This window comes from Natrix helvetica (assembly GCF_964273705.1).
Source record: "Natrix helvetica genome assembly, chromosome: 4".
NCBI lineage: Eukaryota > Metazoa > Chordata > Lepidosauria > Squamata > Natricidae > Natrix > Natrix helvetica.
In genome coordinates, this window is record NC_138550.1 from 145448445 (window position 1) to 145468549 (window position 20105).

The following is a 20105-nucleotide window of genomic DNA, read 5'->3' on the forward strand; positions in this document are numbered from 1 at the left end:
ACCATCGCTAACCAATACAATACAATACAATACAATACAATACAATACAATACAATACAATACAATAGCAGAATTGGAAGGGACCTTGGAGGCCTTCTAGTCCAACCCCCTGCCTAGGCAGGAAACCCTATACCGTTTCGGACAAATGGCTATCCAACATCTTCTTAAAGACTTCCAGTGTTGGGGCATTCACAACTTCTGGAGGCAAGCTGTTCCATTGATTAACTGTTCTAACTGTCAGGAAATTTCTCCTCAGTTCTAAGTTGCTTTTCTCCTTTTGACTCCCTCTTCTTTGTGGCAACCCTTAAGATATTGGAACACTGCTATCATGTCTCCCCTAGTCCATCTTTCTATTAAACTAGACATACCCAGTTCCTGCAACCGTTCTTCATATGTTTTAGTCTCCAGTCCCCTAATCATCTTTGTTGCTCTTCTCTGCACTCCTTCTAGAGTCTCCACATCTTTTCTACATCGTGGTGACCAAAACCAATTGTAGTTTCCCAATGGACAAGCAGAAGAATCATTCTCAAGCCAGACCCTTCAGCCTAATTCCAGTGAAAGTAAATCATTACTCTTCCAGTTAAAGATATTGGAATCTTTGTCATAGCAAGATTCTATTCCATTATATTATATCCAGCTGTGCCCCCAGGTTGACTATGTTGGCTGGGGAATGAAGGGAGCTGAACATCAAAACATCTGGAGTGGTAATATATTTGGATTCATCTCCTTTATTGGCAGCTTCAGCTACATTCCCCATAAGTTTTATGTTTTGGGATACATTGGTTTTGTAACTTTATGAACTCTACCTGTTCAGGTTTCCATTTTCAATTTGGTAATCAATTGAAGGACACTTAAGATTAGATTTAGATACAACAGCTACCCTTCCTCAACGTGACTCTAACGTCTCCAATGCAAATCAAGTCCTTTTGCATTAGGTAGTGATGTGGAAGAAGGCAAATCTTAGCAAACCTCCCAAATTAATGGGGAGGGTACAGCAGCACCCTTTAAATGAATTAGAAACCTCCCACTGACTTAGTGTTTTGAAGACTTTGTGTGAAAAATGTTATTAAAAACAGATTACTGTGTCCTATAGCCTATTTCACATTTCATCAGTCACAGTGGGCTGGTGACAGCAGTGTAAATGACGGGATATGACAAAAAAGAATGTTAATGGCTTTACTGGCCCAAGAAACCCATAGAAAACAAATCCCTTATTAGTTAGGGAATTTGAAGTGGGAGAAAATATGCAGATGTTATTGAAAATACCAACTGTGAACCTTTTCAATTTTATGACATTATTCATATGACTTTCAAAACTGTGTGGGTGTGCATGTGCCTTTGAGTCAATACTAACTCCTGGTAAGTGCCTGGAAAAATTCCTGAAGTTTTCTTGGCAAGATTTTTTTCAGAAGGGGTTTGTAATTTTATTTTTAATCTTTTAAAAACCTTTATAATTTCTACAAGAATTATATTCGCATTCCCATTTTAATATTTAATATTTACTTTTATTATTCCCTTTGTAATAGTGCTAGCGTCAGAATAATGTAAATTTTAGGAAAGCAAATCTCAAGGGTTAGGATAAATCTCAAGACAGAAAAAAACATCTACATGTCATACTTAACACAATGAGTGAGCAGCCAAATGTCCCATAGGTGCTTTTTTCAAGAGGCAACTGGATTTTCTGATTTTTCCTTTCCAGACGTTTCGCTTCTCTTGAGCTGAAGAAGCTTCTTGGATGAGAAGCGAAACTGCTTCAAATGAAAAATCAGAAAGTCCAGTTGCCTGTTTGAAAAAGCAGCTTTGGGACAATCATGACCTGGATGACTGACAATCTCCACAGATGTCTAACAACCAAATATTTATTCTTAACATTTTAAACTTTATGAAAATCCTGATTGAATAATAATTGACTATTCAACATTCACTGAAAAATGAATGTTGTTTAAAATGGAGACTTATTACATAGGGATCTGAGCTTCAAAAACATAGATAATCAATAGATGGCGGTAAACAGAAATTATAAACCAGTTCCTGCCATCTAGTGGATGTTTGGATTTTTGCAGCAGGAGATCTTCCCCAGCTTTACTGACTGTGCAAACTGTCCCTATTGGTGCTATGCATATGTGTTGTAGTGTCAACAGCAGTTTTGGTGAGTTAGATACCTTTTCCATTAAAGAAAGAAATCCTGTTGTTCAGACAGTATGAATGTGTGAAGAGAGGGAAATCTGAAAAAAGATGTGGGGCCCTTTAGCAATTATACATGTAGAGAACTCAATGCAATCAAGGAGCAGATGATTTTCATTGCTGGACCTACCCCAAGGTCCTTTAGTTTTCCTCTTCAGGGAAAAAGCCTATGTATTCTTCATACTTACATCTAAAGTAAGACATTAGCACAACCTAAGCATTGATTCCACTCTACAGTTTTTGATTATGAAAAGATATTTCTTGCTTATAAGACATATTCCACTAGGCAATAGTTCTCAACCTTGGCAACTGTAGGTTGTGTGGACTTCAATTCCCAGAATTCTGCAACCAGCATCCTGGAGATACCTATTTAACCAGTGTGTGAGACATATTTCATAGTCAACTCTTCTAGTTTTAAATCTTTTAAAACCCTAATTTGTTTTCAAAGCTGGCTGTGGAAGTATTCTGTTTCATTAATGCCCAGTTAATACAAAGATGCGTATACATGTGGTCCTTTGGATCCAACCTAGAATATTATTTAAATTGCAGGCAGTCCTTGACTTAACAACTATTCATTGAGTGACTGCTTGAAGTTACAACAGCACTGAAAAAAGTGACTTATGACCGCTTTTCAGACTTACAACCTTTGCAGTATTGCGATAGGTAGAGGTAAAGGTTCCTCTCGCACATATGTGCTGGGCGTTCCCAACTCTAATGGGTGGTGCTCATCTCCATTTTAAAGCCGAAGAGCCGGTGCTGTCCAAAGACATCTCCGTGGTCATGTGGCCGGCATGACTAAACGGCGAAAGCGCATGGGAAGCTGTTACCTTCCCACCAAAGATTGTCCCTATTTTTCTACTTCCGTGCTTTCGAACTGCTAGGTTGGCAGAAGCTGGGACAAGTAATGGGAGCCCACTCTGTTACGCAGCACTAGGGATTCGAACCACTGAACTGCTAACTGCAAGCCACGGCAGCTACGACAGCCTGAGGTGAGACCAGCGACGCCCTGAGCGCCCTGAGCGCCCTGAGCGGCTAGCGACGGGGACACGATGGCGTCCTCACTCGAGAGAAGGCGGAGGGAGGTGTTGGTGGCAGAGGCGGCCCGGAAGATCATCGGGGGCTCTAAACATCAGTCCCCGACCCGCTGGACTTGCTGGGAGCCCGAGCCTACCAGAAGCCCAGTGGAGGTCGTGGGAGGTTTGAGCTGGGCTTGAAACATTGTAACATTGAAACATTGAAACATCGGAATCGCCGGAGTTGTTGGAGGGCGCCGGAGGCCGGCAGAAGGTGTGGATTGAACAACAGAGGCCGCCTGAAATGACGCTTAGGCGACGCTGGGGCTTGAAAGGCTCACGGGGAGCCGCCGACACCACCTCCCTCCCATTATGGATTATCCGCTTGTCTTTGTACAAACTTTGAGGACGGCTCAACCCCTTATCATCTGGGGCATGGAAGGATTGTGGGGAGCTGTTGAGCCCCCCCCCGCCCGCTATGGATTATCTGCTCACTCTCTTACGGTTTTTAAGAACTGCCTAACCCCCTACTATTGAGAATTGTAGATTATAGGCCCTACTTATTTTTTAACCACTTCTACCTATTTCTTTATCCATCTCTCTCATCTTGTAATCTTGGTTGCCGTTCTGTCATGATTTTTAACGGGTAGACTTATTTAACACCTTTAGCACCCAGTATCCATCTTAAGCCCGGTGTATTTATGTATTTATTTTTATCATTTATTATGTATACGAGGTCTGACCTTATTTTAATGCGGGAGTCCCCCCTCTCGCAGCTATGGCCTCCTGCCCTCTCAAGGGCCCACCTCGAGGACGGGTTCATTAACCCAGAGAGGTGGAGGAAGCGCACACTGAGGGGTTTTTTAATTAATTGTTTTTTAAAAGTTGTAAGGGGTTCCAGGGATGGGGGGGGGAATCAGGTCAGGAGGGACGGGAGAGCCAGGCACCTAGGTGTGGTCGAAGGAGGAGGGAGCGGAGTGGGGGAGGAGAGGGAAGATAGCATTCCTGTGCAGGGCTCCTTGATACCAACGGTCGTGGGGAGGGGCAGGTGCGAGGACAGATCAAGAGCGCGTAGTCGGTTGGGAGACCGGGGTTTTTGGTCATTCCCGGTCGTTTGTACCAACCCCTGCATACTAGGTGGTCAGGATCTACAGACCCAAGGCCTGAGACTGATGTTATGCAACGCGAGGTCCGTTGTCAATAAGGCCCCCCTCATCCACGATCTAATTTTGGAGGGGGAGCCGGACCTCGCAGGAATAACCGAGACCTGGTTGGGCCACGAGGGTGGTTTACCCCTCGTGGAAATGTGCCCGCCAGGTTATCGAGCATTTCACCAGCCTCGGGCCCAGGGAAGGGGCGGTGGGGTAGCAGTGATTATCCGGGAAGACTTAGAACCGAGAGAGTTCACTGTGCCGCAGACATCCGGGTGTGAGTCCCTTGTCGTGAGATGGGGCCCAGGGAGGCAGTTGGGCCTGCTGATAGTATACCTGGCTCCTCGCTATACGTCAGGGGCCCTGCCTGAACTCCTCGAGCTGATCTCATCGGTGGCGATTGAGACCCCCAAACTGTTAGTGATGGGGGATTTTAATCTGCCGTCGATGGGAGAAGCGTCTGAGGGGGTTCGGGAGTTCATGGCTTCCATGACAGCCATGGACCTGACCCAGTTAATTCAGGGCCCTACTCACGAGGGAGGCCACACGCTGGACCTTGTCTTTGTCTCTGGCCAGTGGACAAGTGATCTGGGAATAGGGGATCTAGCCATTATTCCCCTGTCATGGTCGGATCACTCACTTCTCCGGCTTGACTTCCCTGGAGCTACCCCCTGCCGCGAGGAGGCGGAACCGGAAGGCATTAGATGGTTCCGCCCCAAGCGCCTGATGGAACCAGATAGGTTCCAGACGGAGCTTGGGCCACCTCCTGTGGATCTGACCCGCCCCCGAGTAGAGGACCTGGTTGACGCATGGAATAGTGCAACTACCGGGGCCCTAGACCGGGTGGCGCCTTTGCGGCCTCTCCTGCGGCGACGAACCAACCTGGCCCCTTGGTTTACTGAGGAGCTAAGGGTGATGAAACGCCACAAGAGACGCCTAGAGAGTCGTTGGAGATCCTCCCGTTCCGAATTTGACCGAGCACAGGCACGAGCCTATTTGAGGACGTACCTTGTGGCATTAAGAGCGGCCAAACGTCAACATTGTGCCGCTCTTATTGCGTCCGCAGATAACCGCCCTGCCGCCCTGTTTCGGGTGACTCGCTCCCTCTTGTTTGAGAGACCGCGGGAAGCCCCTTTACAGGGCAGAGCAGAGGAGTTTGGGAAATATCTACAGGACAAAGTCGCTCAAATCCGGATGGGATGGGCCCCTTTCAGTGGTCCAGTAGAGACGCCCGTGGCGAGTCTTGAGGGACCGCTTTGGGAGGAGTTTGACTCGGTTGCCATCGAGGATTTGGACAGGTTGCGTGGACGTCTGCGACCCACCACATGTTTATTGGACCCGTGTCCCTCCTGGCTTGTACTGGCATCCTGGGAGGTTACGCGCGACTGGCTCCTGGGCCTAGTGAACACCTCGTTGGGTGAGGGGTCTCTACTGGCCGCCTTGAAAGAGGCGGTGGTGAGGCCCCTGCTCAAGAAGCCTTCCCTGGACCCAACGGACCTAGTCAATTATCGTCCTGTCTCCAACCTTCCTTTTTTAGCGAAGGTTGTAGAGAGTGTGGTGGTACAGCAGTTCCCACGTCACCTGGAGGAAAATGATTATCTAGACCCGCGCCAGTCCGGCTTCCGACCCGGGCACAGCACGGAGACGGCCTTGGTCGCATTGGTTGATGATCTCTGGAGGGCCAGAGATAGGGGTTGTTCCTCTATCCTGGTCCTATTAGATCTCTCGGCGGCGTTCGATACCATCGACCATGGTATCTTGTTGCACCGGCTAGAGGGGCTGGGAGTCAGGGGCACCGTCTTACGGTGGTTTGGCTCCTACCTCTCTGACCGGACGCAACGTGTGTTGGCAGGGGAGCAGAGTTCGACCCGGAGGTCACTCACATGTGGAGTGCCACAGGGATCGGTGCTCTCGCCTCTCCTGTTCAACACATACATGAAACCGCTGGGCGAGATCATCCGTGGTTTTGGGGTGGGATATCATCTGTATGCTGATGATACTCAGCTATACATTTCCACCCCGAACCACCCCAATGAGGCCATCAAAATGATGTCCCGGTGTTTGGAGGCCGTACGGGTCTGGATGGATGGCAACCGACTAAAACTCAACCCTTCCAAGACGGAGTGGCTGTGGCTTCCGGCCCCCCGGTTCAACCAGGTGTTTCCATCTCTGGCCATCGGGGGCGTGCAACTAGCCCCCATGGAACAGGTGCGCAATTTGGGCGTCCTCCTAGATGCCCGGCTGTCCATGGATGACCATGTAACAGCCGTGGCAAGGGGGGCGTTCCATCAGGTCCGCCTGATGCGCCAATTGCGCCCCTTATTGGACCGGGATGCCCTACGCACAGTCACCCATGCGCTAGTGACGTCTCGCCTGGACTACTGCAATGCTCTCTACATGGGGCTTCCCTTGAGATGCACTCGGAGACTACAGTTGGTCCAGAACGCGGCCGCGCGGGTGATTATGGGGAGGACTAGATACTCCCCTGTAACACCTCTCCTGCGCGAGCTGCACTGGCTTCCTGTGGTCTACCGAGTGCGTTTCAAGGTTTTGATTATGATCTTTAAAGCGCTTCATGGCACAGGACCTAGTTACATGCAGGATCGCATCCTGCCCCACACATCCCTACGACCAATTCGCTCACACAGAGAGGGACTTCTCCGGGTGCCGTCCGCCAAACAGTGTCGGGGGGCGACACCCAGGAGCAGAGCCTGCTCTGTGATGGGCCCAGCCCTGTGGAATGACCTCCCCCGTGACATCAGGATTATTTCCGATCTTCGCTCCTTCCGTGTACAGTTTCAATTATCTGGCCTGGCTCAACCGTAATTTTTCATAATCCTCCTGACTGTCTTTTTTAAATTTTAAACTTTTATTGTATATTGGGTTTTTATCATTGGGGTATGTTAATGGTTTTAATTGTCTAAATGTTGTAATCTATTACCTCCTCCGTGCATGTATGTCTTTGTATATATGTATGTTTATATATGTCCTAGTGTACGCCGCCCCGAGTCCTGCCTGGAAAGGGAGCGGCTAATAAATTCAAATTTATATATATATATATATATATTATATTATATATAACCTTTCTGATCGACAAGCTCAGTGTCTTAGCCACTGAGCCACCGCATCCCAATTGCCATAGCCACATGATCAAAATTCAGACGCTTGGCAACTGGCATATATTTATAATGGTTGCAGTGTCCTGGGGTCACATGACCAGCTTTCGCAAACTTCTGACAAGTGAAGTCAATGGGGAAGCCAGATTCACTTAACAACCATGTTACTAAATTAAGAACTGTATTCACTTAATTCACTTAACAACTGTTGCAAGAAATGTTGTAATGTGGGGCAAACTCATTAAACAATTGTCTTGCTTAGCAAGAGAAATTTTGGACCCAATTGTGACATAAATCAAGGACTATCTGTAATCTATTTGTGCATATAAATCTTAGGCTATAATCTGTTTATGTGGCTGTATGTTGCACTACAATTAGACTTCTCAGTTTTTCAATATTCTTGTGCTTTCTTGAACATTATTAGATTTAGCAGAGCTGTTTGTTGTCCCAAATATTCAGAGAAACACTTATTTACTATTTCTGTTTCCCTACTATTTTGTATATAGCAATCTAGCTGCTCTTAGAAGATGCACTATTGGTTTAAGTAAAATTGTTGATATATTTTTAACTTACTGGAACAGATAAAAGGAGTATATTTTAACTTCAGATAATTAAAACAATATTTTTGGTGACCATATGATACTACAGCAATACTACTGCCTAAAACCTTCCACTTTTATGTTTAAAATTAGATGTAAAATATATTCAGCCTTTTCTTGTTCTTAACTCCTTGTAAGGGATGGATGATATTGTACAGTAACAAATATATGTTATTCCACAAAATTGATTTTCTCGCCCTTAGTATCCTGATGATCATGTATAAATCTTAACTTGGCTGCCAGCTAGAAAACAAATCTCTGCCAGAAAGTTGTGTGCTGATTTATCATCAAGTAATTCACCTACTTTGACAACTCAGCACATTTTTTCTTCAATTCCAGATTGACTCACTTAGGCAGAGCCAAACTGAACTAAAATTGTTCTAGAAATAGAGTCAAATTATTTGGTCCTACAGTATATAATGTATACTTTGTCAGAGCAAAAAGAAGCAGATTCTTGGATGGGGATGAGATGATAGGGCAGGCAGTGAAGTTTCAATTGGTGCGTTTCACCAAAATATAATGGAGATTCTTAGTCATCCAGGCCGTGGTTGTCCCAAAAGTGCCTTTTCAACAGGCAACTGGACTTTGTTTTTTCTTTGAAGACATTTGACTTCTCATCCAAGAAGCTTCTTCAGCTCTGACCATACTTCAGTTCTGAAAAGGCACTTTTGGCTTCACCACAATAATATCCCCATCTGCATCAAACCATCTCTGTCTTTCTGCTGTGTCCCTATGACAGCAATGGTGAACCTTTTTTGGCTCCCGTGCCATAAGTGGGGGAAGTGCAGGGGGGTCGTGTGCGGGCGTGCCACACCCATAATGCAATGCGCAACCCCACAGTGCACATGTGCGGACTACAGGCACGACCCCCCCATTTTTACATGCTTTTTTCGCCCGTCCCAGGCTCCAGAGTCTTTATAGGGGCCTGGGGAGGGCAAAAACAGCCACCCCCGACCCCCGGACGCCCTCCGGAGGCTTCAGGGACCGTCAGGAGGCTTCTCTGATGCCTTTGGAGTGCTCAAAATGACCCTCTGAGCAAACCGGAAGTCTCCGGTTTGCTCGGAGGGTCGTTTTAAGCATTCCGAAGGCTTCAGGATGCTTCCCTGAAGCTTCCGGAGCAGTCAAAATGACCCTCCGAGCAAACCAGAAGTCCATTCCCGAACTTCCTGTTTGCCCGTAGGGGCGTTTTTTTGCGCTCCGGAGGCTTCACGGAAGCTCATGAAGCCTCCGGAGGGCCTCAAGAGGAGCAGGGAGGCTCTTTTCACCCTCCCCAGGCTCCTATAAAGCCTCTAGAGCCTGGGGAGGGCGAAAAAAGCCTTTTAAAAAGGGTGAACTCAGCTGACAGGGCAGCGCCTCGCGTGCCCTGACAAATGGCTCTCCGTGCCACCTGTGGCACGCGTGCCATAGGTTCGCCATCACTGCCCTATGACATTGCCTTTCTCTGTCCTTAAAGTGAGCTGAGTTCACGTTGGCCTATGCCCGAGAGAGCAAACCTATGGCACGCATGCCCAAAGTGGCACGTTGAGCCATGTTGGCTGGCACGTGTGGTGTCGCCCGTTCCTCTTCCGGGTTTCTGGCACGCGTGTGCACACGACAATCAGCTGTTTTTGGGTGTTCGGCAATGCCAGAAACCCGAAGAGCTGGTCTTCCAGTTTCCGTTGTGCACATGAGCATCCGGCAGTTGATCAGCTCGCATGCATGTGCACCAGTAACCAGAAGACAAGCTTGCCAATGCGCATGCGTGCACCAGATATTGGAAGTTCATTTCCCGGTGCACGCATGCCCACTAGGTAGCTTCTCTTCTGGGGTGCACACTCCCTTTTTGGCACTCAGTGCCAAAAAGATTCACCATCACTGGCCTAAGCTGTACTGTTATTAAAACAGAGCTTTTCCTCCTATTCGGAGAGTAGCCTCAAATTGTGTCACACCTTTTAGGCTTTGTACCGTGAAGGCCAATCTGGTGACTGGCAGGGACCAGGAACACAAGTGACAGAGGCAGTACAAGTTTATGGATCAGCAATTGTATAGCTTTTTATTGACCCAACAGTGGGCAAAGAGCACTATCCACTGCTTAATGGGGAAAGGGCCTGAGATATCAATGCACTTAATTCTTTCCTGTTTTGTTTATAACTTCCTGTTTAATTTGACTTCTAAACAGAGGTTTTAGAGCATCTGGCAGGCTGAATTATGGAAAGGACAAGACCTTTAGGGAAGGAAAGCCACGTTCCTCTCTGAAGCTATTCCTTTCTTTAAAGGCCCAACTTGGCCCTCCCTATTCTTCCTCTATCAGAACCTGTGAAAGAATTGGAAAGGTGCAAATGGAAAATGGCCATTCAGGCAGGAAGATGATGCCTTGTCCTGCAACGTACCAATGGAAGAAGAGGTGGCATATCAATGTTTCTCAATCTTGACATCTTTAACATGTGTGGACCACTTCCCAGAATTCTCCAGCCAGCCTGCTGGATTGGGACTTCTGAGGGTTGACGTCAACACATCTTAAAGTTGCCAAGATTGAGAATCAATGCTCCATGTATCTCATTCCTCCTGCAAAGGACGTTTGAAGTAAGAGGAAAGATTTTGGAGGGAGGGCGCTAAACTTTCTAAATTAATGCTCCCATTGCATTCCTTTTCAAATTATTACGTATGTCTGTCTTCGATAATATTCACAGTTACTGTGGAATGAAAAGCATTTGATTCGATGGAACTTATTTCTGATTCAAAATATTTAATGTTCTGCCATCAATAACATGGTTGCATAATAACATGGTTGCATAAATAAAGAGATAGAATCAAGATCATATCACATTTAAGACTCTTCTCTCTGCAAAAAAATGCATGTAAGATACTAAGAATTGGTTGTTGTAAATGACTAGGTAAACATAAATAGAGGGCAGGGGAGATTTAAATGTCAGTTATACTCTACCCTGTTTCCTTTGGATCTCCCTGGATAATAAGCCCAATCGGGCTTTTGAGTGCATGCCCTAAAAAATAAGCTCTCCCCTGAAAATAAGCCCTCTCTGAAAATATTGCAACACAGCAGCAGCCATGAGGTGACCAAGCCCATCACTTCCTACACCTCAAAAATAATAAGACCTCCCCGAAAATAAGGCCAAGTGCTTATTTTTGTGGTCAAAAGAAAATAAGATCCTGTCTTATTTTTGGGGAAAACACATTATCAGCATAGCTGCTCTATCTGAAAATGTGTCAAATACTAGAGAATTAAATTACTATGTTCAACAATTTGCAATGAGACACGGAAAACAGTTTACTTACAAATTCATTCTCTCTTATGGAGGGAGGCACTGAAACATAAACAAAAATAGTATTAATAATGTAGATCCAATAATGAAAGTTCTCTGGACCAATTATGAAGTTATTAAAGTTATTCAGAAAAACAAATTCTTGGTTGTTTTATTAGTAGCCAATTATCAGTTATGGCAAAATCAGTTATCAATAAAAGCAGAAAAGCTGTACAGAAATCGTAAGCCCCCACCCCCAAGATCAATACACCGATCATAAGTTCCTGTTCACACAACTAGAAACAGCAATAACCAAATAAATCATACACGCAGATAGTTCCTTCCTTGTAAAAACACTATTTTACTTGCTTAAATGCAAGCAAGTAGAATAGTGAAGAATTTTGGGAGACAGATCTCTTTATGGGGTCCATTCATTTTAAAATATTCACGCCAACATATAGGATATTTTCAACATGTTTAGAATGTGTATGTTTGCCATTAAGCAAGAAGAAAGCCAATTTTTAAATGGTTCCTTTCCTGCATAAAAAAGCTTGTTGGGCAGTTCTTAGCAAGTTATTACAGGGTTAATAAAACATTTCATCTACCAATTTCTACATATTTTAAAGATTATGATAAGAAGCCTTAACATATGTAGAAAGAAGAACAAGAACTATTCTGATTATTTCTCTGAGTCTGCTGGCAATTCTATAATTAGGTTTTAATATTTTAAAAATATCTCATTTTCTAAATTCTAGTTTTGTAAGACAAATGTCAGAGAAATTACTACTGTGTTAGACTAAATTGGTGTTTCAGAATGAAGTGTCCATGAACATTCATTATAGAGGTTTAGATTAGATTTATTAGATTTGTTAGCCGCTCCCTCTCCACGAAGGGACTCGTGGCTTGCTGAATTAGCTTTCATTGAAAGTAATAGATTTTTAGGTCATTCAGTTAAATTTCTAAGCAAATATCAGAAGTACTTCTGAGAATTAAATGATTCGGAAGAGAAAAACAACAAACTTGGATCTAGAAACCTTTGGTTGGTGACGAGATATTATCTGCTGTTTTCTATAGGTTGCTGAATAATAATTCTTTATAATCACATCGCTAATGTGAAGAAAGCAGGAATGAAAGAAAGCAGATTCCTCACTTTTATCCCTATGTCAATATGGGGACCTGTGTCATGGCTCAGTGATCCATATATATAGAATGGAAACCAAATCCCATTTATAAAAATGGCATATTCATGTTAAAAAGTAGATAATCTGGGTGCAACAGCCCAACTGAAAATTAACCAGAGTTCAGCTTCCGTTTATTTCAATGAGAGCTACTTCATTCTTAGTTAGATTGTGTTCTTTTGTTTCCTTAGGATCTTTTGCTGAGAACCCAATTCTGCATTTATACAACCATTTGCCAACATTGGGTCATCAAGTACCCTGTTTCCCGGAAAATAAGATCTCTCCGGATAATAAGCCCAATCAGGCTTTTGAGTGCATGCACTAAAATAAGCCCTCCCCTGAAAATAAGCCCTCCCTGAAAATATTGCAACACAGCAGCAGCCATGAGGTGACCATGCTCACTTCCTCCTGTACCTCAAAAACAATAAGACCTCCCCAAAAATAAGCCAAGTGCTTATTTCGGGGGTCAAAAGAAAATAAGACGGTAACACGGTAGCCAATCTTAACTGACCCTGACAAAGCTGAGCAGGGTTACTACTTCAGCAGAAGACCAACACAAGATCCCAAGGCTGATAGGCTTGGGGAGAAAAAATCTTGGGGGGAAAATCTTCTTGCAAAAAGCCAATGGCAAACCTTACAGCTGCTGAGAAAACTGCTCGGTCAAGCACACCTAATTTGGAGATCTTACCATTTGGCAATAATTGAATATTATTCATGAAAAGAGGAATGATTTGAGGGGGAGGGAGGGGTCACTTTTAATTTTATACACGAATTGCAAAGGTGGAAAGAAACCCCGATTAATCTGAGCGGTGTTTTTGGAAGAGCAAATCAGGACTTCTGTGTTTTCACTCTTCACAAATGATAGGTGTTGTCCAGAAAATATTTCTGACTACTCTCCTTTCTGATCGTGCCTTTCCTTAGAACAGTGGGACAACGCTGGGGGGAACGGGGGGGAGAGAGAACTGGCATTTTCCAGAGTCCGCTTCTTTCCCACCCTCTCTGGATCACGATGAGCAAGTCCCGGGCAGCTTCTCAGTTCTGGCACCTACCAGTAGTGAGCTTCTTCTCTCGCATGGTGCGGGCGCGCGCTCGGGTTCTTCTGCAGAAGCCCTGTTGTTCCCCCCGCCCCCGGGTCGAGTTAAAGCCTCATTCTTCTCCGGCAGACGCGGGGGGAAAAGGGGAAAGAACAACACTCCTCCGCTGAGGCCGCTGAAGAGGCTGCCTGCGGCGAACTTCCAAGCCGAATTTTGAGCGCAAAGGGCTTGCCAAGAGTTTGCGCTTTGGCCCTCAGCCTGGTTTGTGCGGTCTCACAGCGAAGTTAGCTAGGTTGCTATGGAGCTGCGGGTGACAATGCGGGAGGGAGACGAGGGCAGTCGTTGACCCCAAGGACACGACCATTGGTCGTTAGCGGGACAGAGCAGAGGCTTTTTTCCACCACGCTACCAGCCGGATGAAACGAGGCGGAGAGAAGCGACAATCGCCAACTTGAAACAATCAGGAGAACTTCTCCCCGCTGGTAGTTTTTCCAAGAAGCTAAGAATGGACGGAAGGTGCGGTTTATGCTCGCCTTCCCTTCCGGCGTTCTCGGGCGAGTAAAGTTGCTTTCGCCCTGCCGGCCAAAGCTGATGCCCTCTCTCTCTTTCTTCCTCCACATTGGCCAGGCACCGATTCACTTTTAACAGTTTGCGTAGCCCTTCCCTGCCCCCTCGTTTCTCCGGAAGCTCGGATAGTCATGAAGTACTGAACGACGTGTTTGTAGTTCCCACCAGGTGCAATTTGGATAGTCGGATCAAAGATGAAATGAAATCTATGAATCTTATTTTCAACATAGGCCATTTCTATTGTGATGCATTTGGCAATAGCTAAGGCAGCTACCTTGGTGACAATTATACTGGGTGGAATTCTTAACCTGCGTTTATCTGGCAAGGTTCCCTCCTACCAATGTTTAACAACAACCTTTTAGGTTAGTCCAGGGGATTCAGATGAATGGCTACCTTTGGGCCAGTCATACACTTCTATTCTATGAATGAATTGTTTCACTTCTGTTATTTTCATTATTTCCCATTTAAAGTTCTATACAACTGGTATGTTTTACACACACACACACACACACACACACACACACACACACACGGAGTGGACACCTACATAGACATTTTTTCCAAACATCAAGTTAGAAGTTTCAGATTTTTCATTGTGAGAGATTCCTGTATGCATGATTATTTAAGTTGCAGGAAATATCATCTGACCTCTACAGCGATTTTTGGCGGACAATGATGACAGAATGAGAAATGAAGTCATAGTGGCAGATTTTGGTAGCTTTAAAAGAATATGAGACCAATTCGGGTAGAAAAAACTAGAAATGATTGCTAGTCATGCAATGCATTACCTTCAGTAGTAGAGAGGTTGTGCTTCTCATCAGTTAGTAAGGAAAATGAGTAGGATATACTTATATAATTATATATTGTGAAATATATATCATATGTTGCGTACATATATAGACATTGGTGGGACAAAAAAGTTGTAAGTAAGATTTTAAGGACTTAGAAAAATCTTTTTGCGGGGAATAAATCGAAAAAGGATGAGCATAGTGTTGTTTTGAGAAAGTTAGAAATTGCCTGAGGATCCATATCAATTTGAAAGAAGATTTTGAAATTATTTGTAAGATTCCTTCCAAATGGCTGATGTTTTGAATTCTGAGAAATATGATAGGATAAGATTTTCAAAGTTGGACATCAGAGGAAACAGGAAGAAACTGAAGATTATAATTAAAGAAGTACTTAAACGCAATTTGCTAACATAGAATGGAGCACAATATTTTACATTGGACATATTGAAAGATATTTATGAACAATAGACTCAAAAATTAATTTTAAAAATGTCTGCCAATATAGACTGTGTATAAATGATGTTGTGTAAGAGGAAGAGGTTTTACCAGACTGAAATTGATTTGAATGTGGATTTACAAATCACAGGCTAAAAGAATGATCTGGGAAAAGAGGATATATTGAATATACAAATGAAACCTGCAGACGTCTTAATAATTACCTGTAAAAAACATAAATAACAAGCCAGAAAAGTGACTATATTGATTTAGTTTTGTTAAAAGTAAACTAAAAACTGATTTGTAGGAAGTGACAAAGAAAAAACAGGAAAAGAAATCAAGTTCTTGGACATCATTTGAAGGGATTAAAGACTAAGATTGTTAAAAGTAAAGGACTATAAAGTTGTTTTATTTGATCATGTTTAAAAAAGATGTGTTGCTACCTCTGCTAAACCTTAATAGGCTTCTGCTGATTGAAATAATAATGTTTTACAGCTTTGTTTATGGATAAAGAGATAAGTTATGGGGAAAAGAAAACGTGTTGTATTTTAGGAGAAGGCAATAAATTACTACAATTGCTTATAATTGTGAGGAAGGGGAAGTTACTTCTTTATATATTTCTTTTCTTTTTCTTTACTATATCATTATTGTTTCTTTTTTATTTTTTCTATTCTTTTAGCACTTTTTTTCTTTTATTGGTTTTCATCTGCATTGTAACATAATTGTAACATTTAATTATATATATATATATATCCCTGAATTAGTGGTTCTTCTTCTCCAGATAGGTAGGTAAGTAGGTAGGTAGGTAGATAGAGAACTACTTGGAGAAGAACAGCTACTAATTCGGGAATATGATTCATGGAGTTCTGGAAACTAAAGTAGGAATACCCCTGATCAAGCCATTCTAGTCTTCCCAGGATCATAACATAAACAAGCCAAGAACATAGTCCTGGTTGAATATTTTTATATCTAACAAATGCCCTTCTATATATGCTGGTCCTTTTGTTTCAGACAGATGTTTGGCAGTTACAGAGACCAAGGTCATTCTAGTCCTAAACATCCAATTTCCATCCTCTTGCTTTCAGGTCTTTACATGATCTCATTGAAATAAACCAAGACTTCTCTGAGCAGTAAGTTGTAACTGATAGCCAAAGAAAACATATTTTAAATATTAAATACACACTGAATATAGTTGGCAGGAAGAACTGGAATATGAATCTATGATGCTGAGTTTACAATTGCCATGAATAGACCTTACTAGGAGATTAAAAATAGGTATATTTCTGAAAATGAATCTTTGATGTCCCCTACTGGTGAAATCCAGCATACTGTATCTCAAAAGAGAAACTCACAAGGCTGTGCTGTAGTGTCAGATATCAAACATCAGGGGAGTAAAAGATTTGGTTCTCTGAGCCTATTTATTGCAAACCCTCCTACATGCCTCTCAGCACAGACTTCCCTGAAGATCCAAATTCAACAATGATAAAATGCCCTCGGTTTCTCACAAAATCTTCTGGCAGCAGCTTAAAGTACTCGGAGGGAGAGTGTGGGTGTTTTGTTGTCTGGTTTATATCACTTGAATTCACATGGCATGGATTCAGTTATAATTAATTTCATTCTAGTCATGGAAAAGCACAAGCAACTGGAACCAAGATATTTCCATGCTGTGACAAAACCTTTTTGGAAGGGATTCTTTATTTGGCTTGTTCTTTTTATCCCATATTTATGTTATTCATTATTAATTTGATTGTTGCATGTATCCAGCCTGCTTATAGGAGGGTGAACAAATTGAAGCTTAATCATAGATAAAACAGAGATCCTCCACTTGTCAATCAGGCAGATTAGGAATTCAAGATTCAGCTTTCAAGATTCAGATATGCATTCTAGGTGTCCTCCTGGATTGTCCTCAACCTGAATGCTGAGATTTGAGCTATGGCCTGGGATGAATTTGTATATCTCAGCTCAATATGCCAAATGGAGCCATTTTGGTGGATTTCCAGTTGGAAAAAGGTCTTGATGAAGGGTCTTGATGAAGCAGAGCTTAGTTGTATATGGAATGGACCATTTCTGCTCTTCATGGGCCACTTAAACTATCCAAGGTGCAACTAATCTAGAATATTGCAATCCGATTGTTGATATAAATCAAAGGTAGGGTAGCAACTGTATCATTTACCAACCAATCCCAGTTATAACAGTGATGAAAAAATAGCTTTGTGACCAGTGCCCACATTTACAAACTTCACAGCATCTCTCTCTCAGCCACATTTTCGCCATCACAGACAGTTAATACACACTATCCTGGGTAAAATCGTAAACATGGTTATGGGATTTTTCATTTAGCAACCCTTTTACTTAACAACTGAGTTGTCATTCAAATTAAAACTAGCAACTTCAGCATGCAATGCCCTATCACTAAGTCATGGGTACATGTACATCCATACAGCGTATGGTTTACGAGATTCTTAGCTTGATCTAGAAGATGAAGCGGTTGCACATGGGTAAAAATACAACTAGCACATTAAATACTGTGCTTTGTTTTGTTAGGGCTATGTAGTGCATACTGTCAATTGTAATACGACGACTTTATAGACACAACAATTGGGCAAGTTAGCATTAAGGAAATAGACTGGGGTCACATTTATATTCAGAAGTTTCATTAAAAATTACTAACATATGTTTATGGTTTAGCTTGAACAATATGCTGAGTTGATTTGGGGCATGTAGAACACATAATGCAACAACAACAAATCTGAACCAAGCCAATCATGTTTTCTACATATATCCCTTGGAATGCTTATCTGGCATAAAAAAGCATATAGTTGGAATCTAGTAAAAGTTGGCTGAGCCCATGAGATGTTACATATTTACAACACAAGCATCTGTCCCTCCACTGCTTGAAAAAGGCAGATAGCATTACAAAAACATCATTGGCACATGCCGGCCATTACCCAAATGTAAGCCTGGCAAATCATCCCCACAAATTAGATCACATTTTACAGTTCACTTGACATGTTGGTGTTGCCAGAAGAACCCATTTAAAAACAGAAGCCTTGTAACATTCATTACCATGCCCTCAATAATTCAAACTGCATCCCTGCCCCGTGACTATGCAAAGATAAATACTACGCATTCGTTACTGAGCAATTTATGTTGGAACATTGGTCTGACAAAATCATAAGGAAAGCCTCCTGTTGTGAGGCTTAAGATTTTGCTGCTGCTCCAGCAATCACAGAGAAGGTATTATCACTATAAACAGCTTTAGCTCCAAATTGCTCCCAAATTGCTGTTTTTTGTGCAATCACATGATAAACCAAGTAATATACTTAGTTAATTTTTAAATTTCTATTCTATCAAAACATATTTTGGTTTAATATTCACATGTTAAGACAATAATTGTAAAACATTCAATGACAAACTATTTTAGTACAGTCTGATAGGATCTCAATAAGTGACTCGGGGCAGCGTACTGTACATCATAAAACAAAAATTAAAAACAATTAAAATACATAATGTATGGTCCCTGAATAGAACTATTACCATGGATCATAAAGCAGCCAAGAAATTGCTATATTAATCCAGTTTATATGCTCCATTCCTGAGGAAAAATTAGAATGCTTACTTTTGGGGGTAATTTTTTTGTAATAAGAAATACAGTGGTACCTTGATACTCAGTTGCTTTGAAACTCATCAAATTTGGTACTCAAAAGAAAAGTAATAATGTGGAAATTCTGTCCCAATATCATCATTTGTTTGGTGCTCGATGCACAAGCCAGAAGTTGTTGGTATCAGCTGCCTTATGACTCACTACATTGTTCCTTGTGGGGAAAAATTGTTTGGTACTCATTGTGTCTTTGGAACCAATTAACAGTGAGTACCAAGGTACCACTATATAAGTTTTTGAAGTTTCCTCATGCATTTGAAACACTGTATATATTAAATATACATAAAACCTTTAGCAGAGTTCTGCCGATGGTTTCTTTCCATTTGCAGTATTGAGTGAGAGAAGGCTCTTATCATGGAAGGACAATTCCAACTGTAGGCTGCCCAGAGACACCTATTTGTGAATTGGGCAGCTACATAAATTTGTTTAATAAACAATTAAGCTGGCCCTGTAAGAGGAAGAGAAATGGAAAATATAATCTATATAGGATCTCAATCTCAACTATTGGAGATGTTCAATTATGAATTTAAGCAGCATACAATGCAAGTTACCGTATTTCCAAACATGATGTTTGAAGTCAAAATCTATTACATGCTGCCATATATTTTTCTGCTCAGGATCTTTCATATACAGAACACAATATTTTAGAACCCATAAAAATAAAAAGGAGATATATACAATTCTGTTCCTTATTATAAGAGCCATTTGTTATTAACATAGATTGGGAAAAAAGTGGTAAGAATTATTTTGTTTATTCTATGTGATTATCTTGAAATATATTAGCATGTTCTCCAGATTGCCTTGGGTTTGATTTGCTGAGATTCGATCACTTGGCTCCAGTTGCCCTGAAACTACAAAATGAAAGAGGTTATGCTCTGGCCTCATCCATCAGCCAGAGGACTAAAGGCTGCTGAGTTATTTACATACTCAAAGGCAGAGAGGCTCACCTGTTCAGTTCAGACGATTGGCAAGAGTGTGTAACTTCAGGTTCTAGTATCTGAAATTCCTTTTTTTTCTTTTTATTCTGCCTTTTATTTTTGTATCCTGTCTGCTAAACATAAACTTATTTTTCAATTGCTGTGTATCACATTTAAAATATTAGATACCATAAAAGTAAATAATAATATTTGGAATGAATAT

At 42.3% G+C, this 20105-nt stretch overlaps 1 protein-coding gene across 1 annotated transcript in view; it reads right to left on the bottom strand.

Annotated features, from left to right (window-relative positions):
- The window catches only part of RGS22 (regulator of G protein signaling 22), a 119459-nt gene extending 105882 nt beyond the window's left edge, over nt 1-13577 (bottom strand). The window contains exons 1-2 of the mRNA XM_081952679.1: nt 13530-13577; nt 11337-11365 (exon numbers count right to left, since the gene is read on the bottom strand). Coding sequence (XP_081808805.1) covers nt 11337-11365; nt 13530-13554 — 54 coding nt within the window. The 5' untranslated portion in view covers nt 13555-13577. The remainder of the gene's footprint in view (nt 1-11336; nt 11366-13529) is intronic.
- Nucleotides 13578-20105: the final 6528 nt, after the last annotated feature.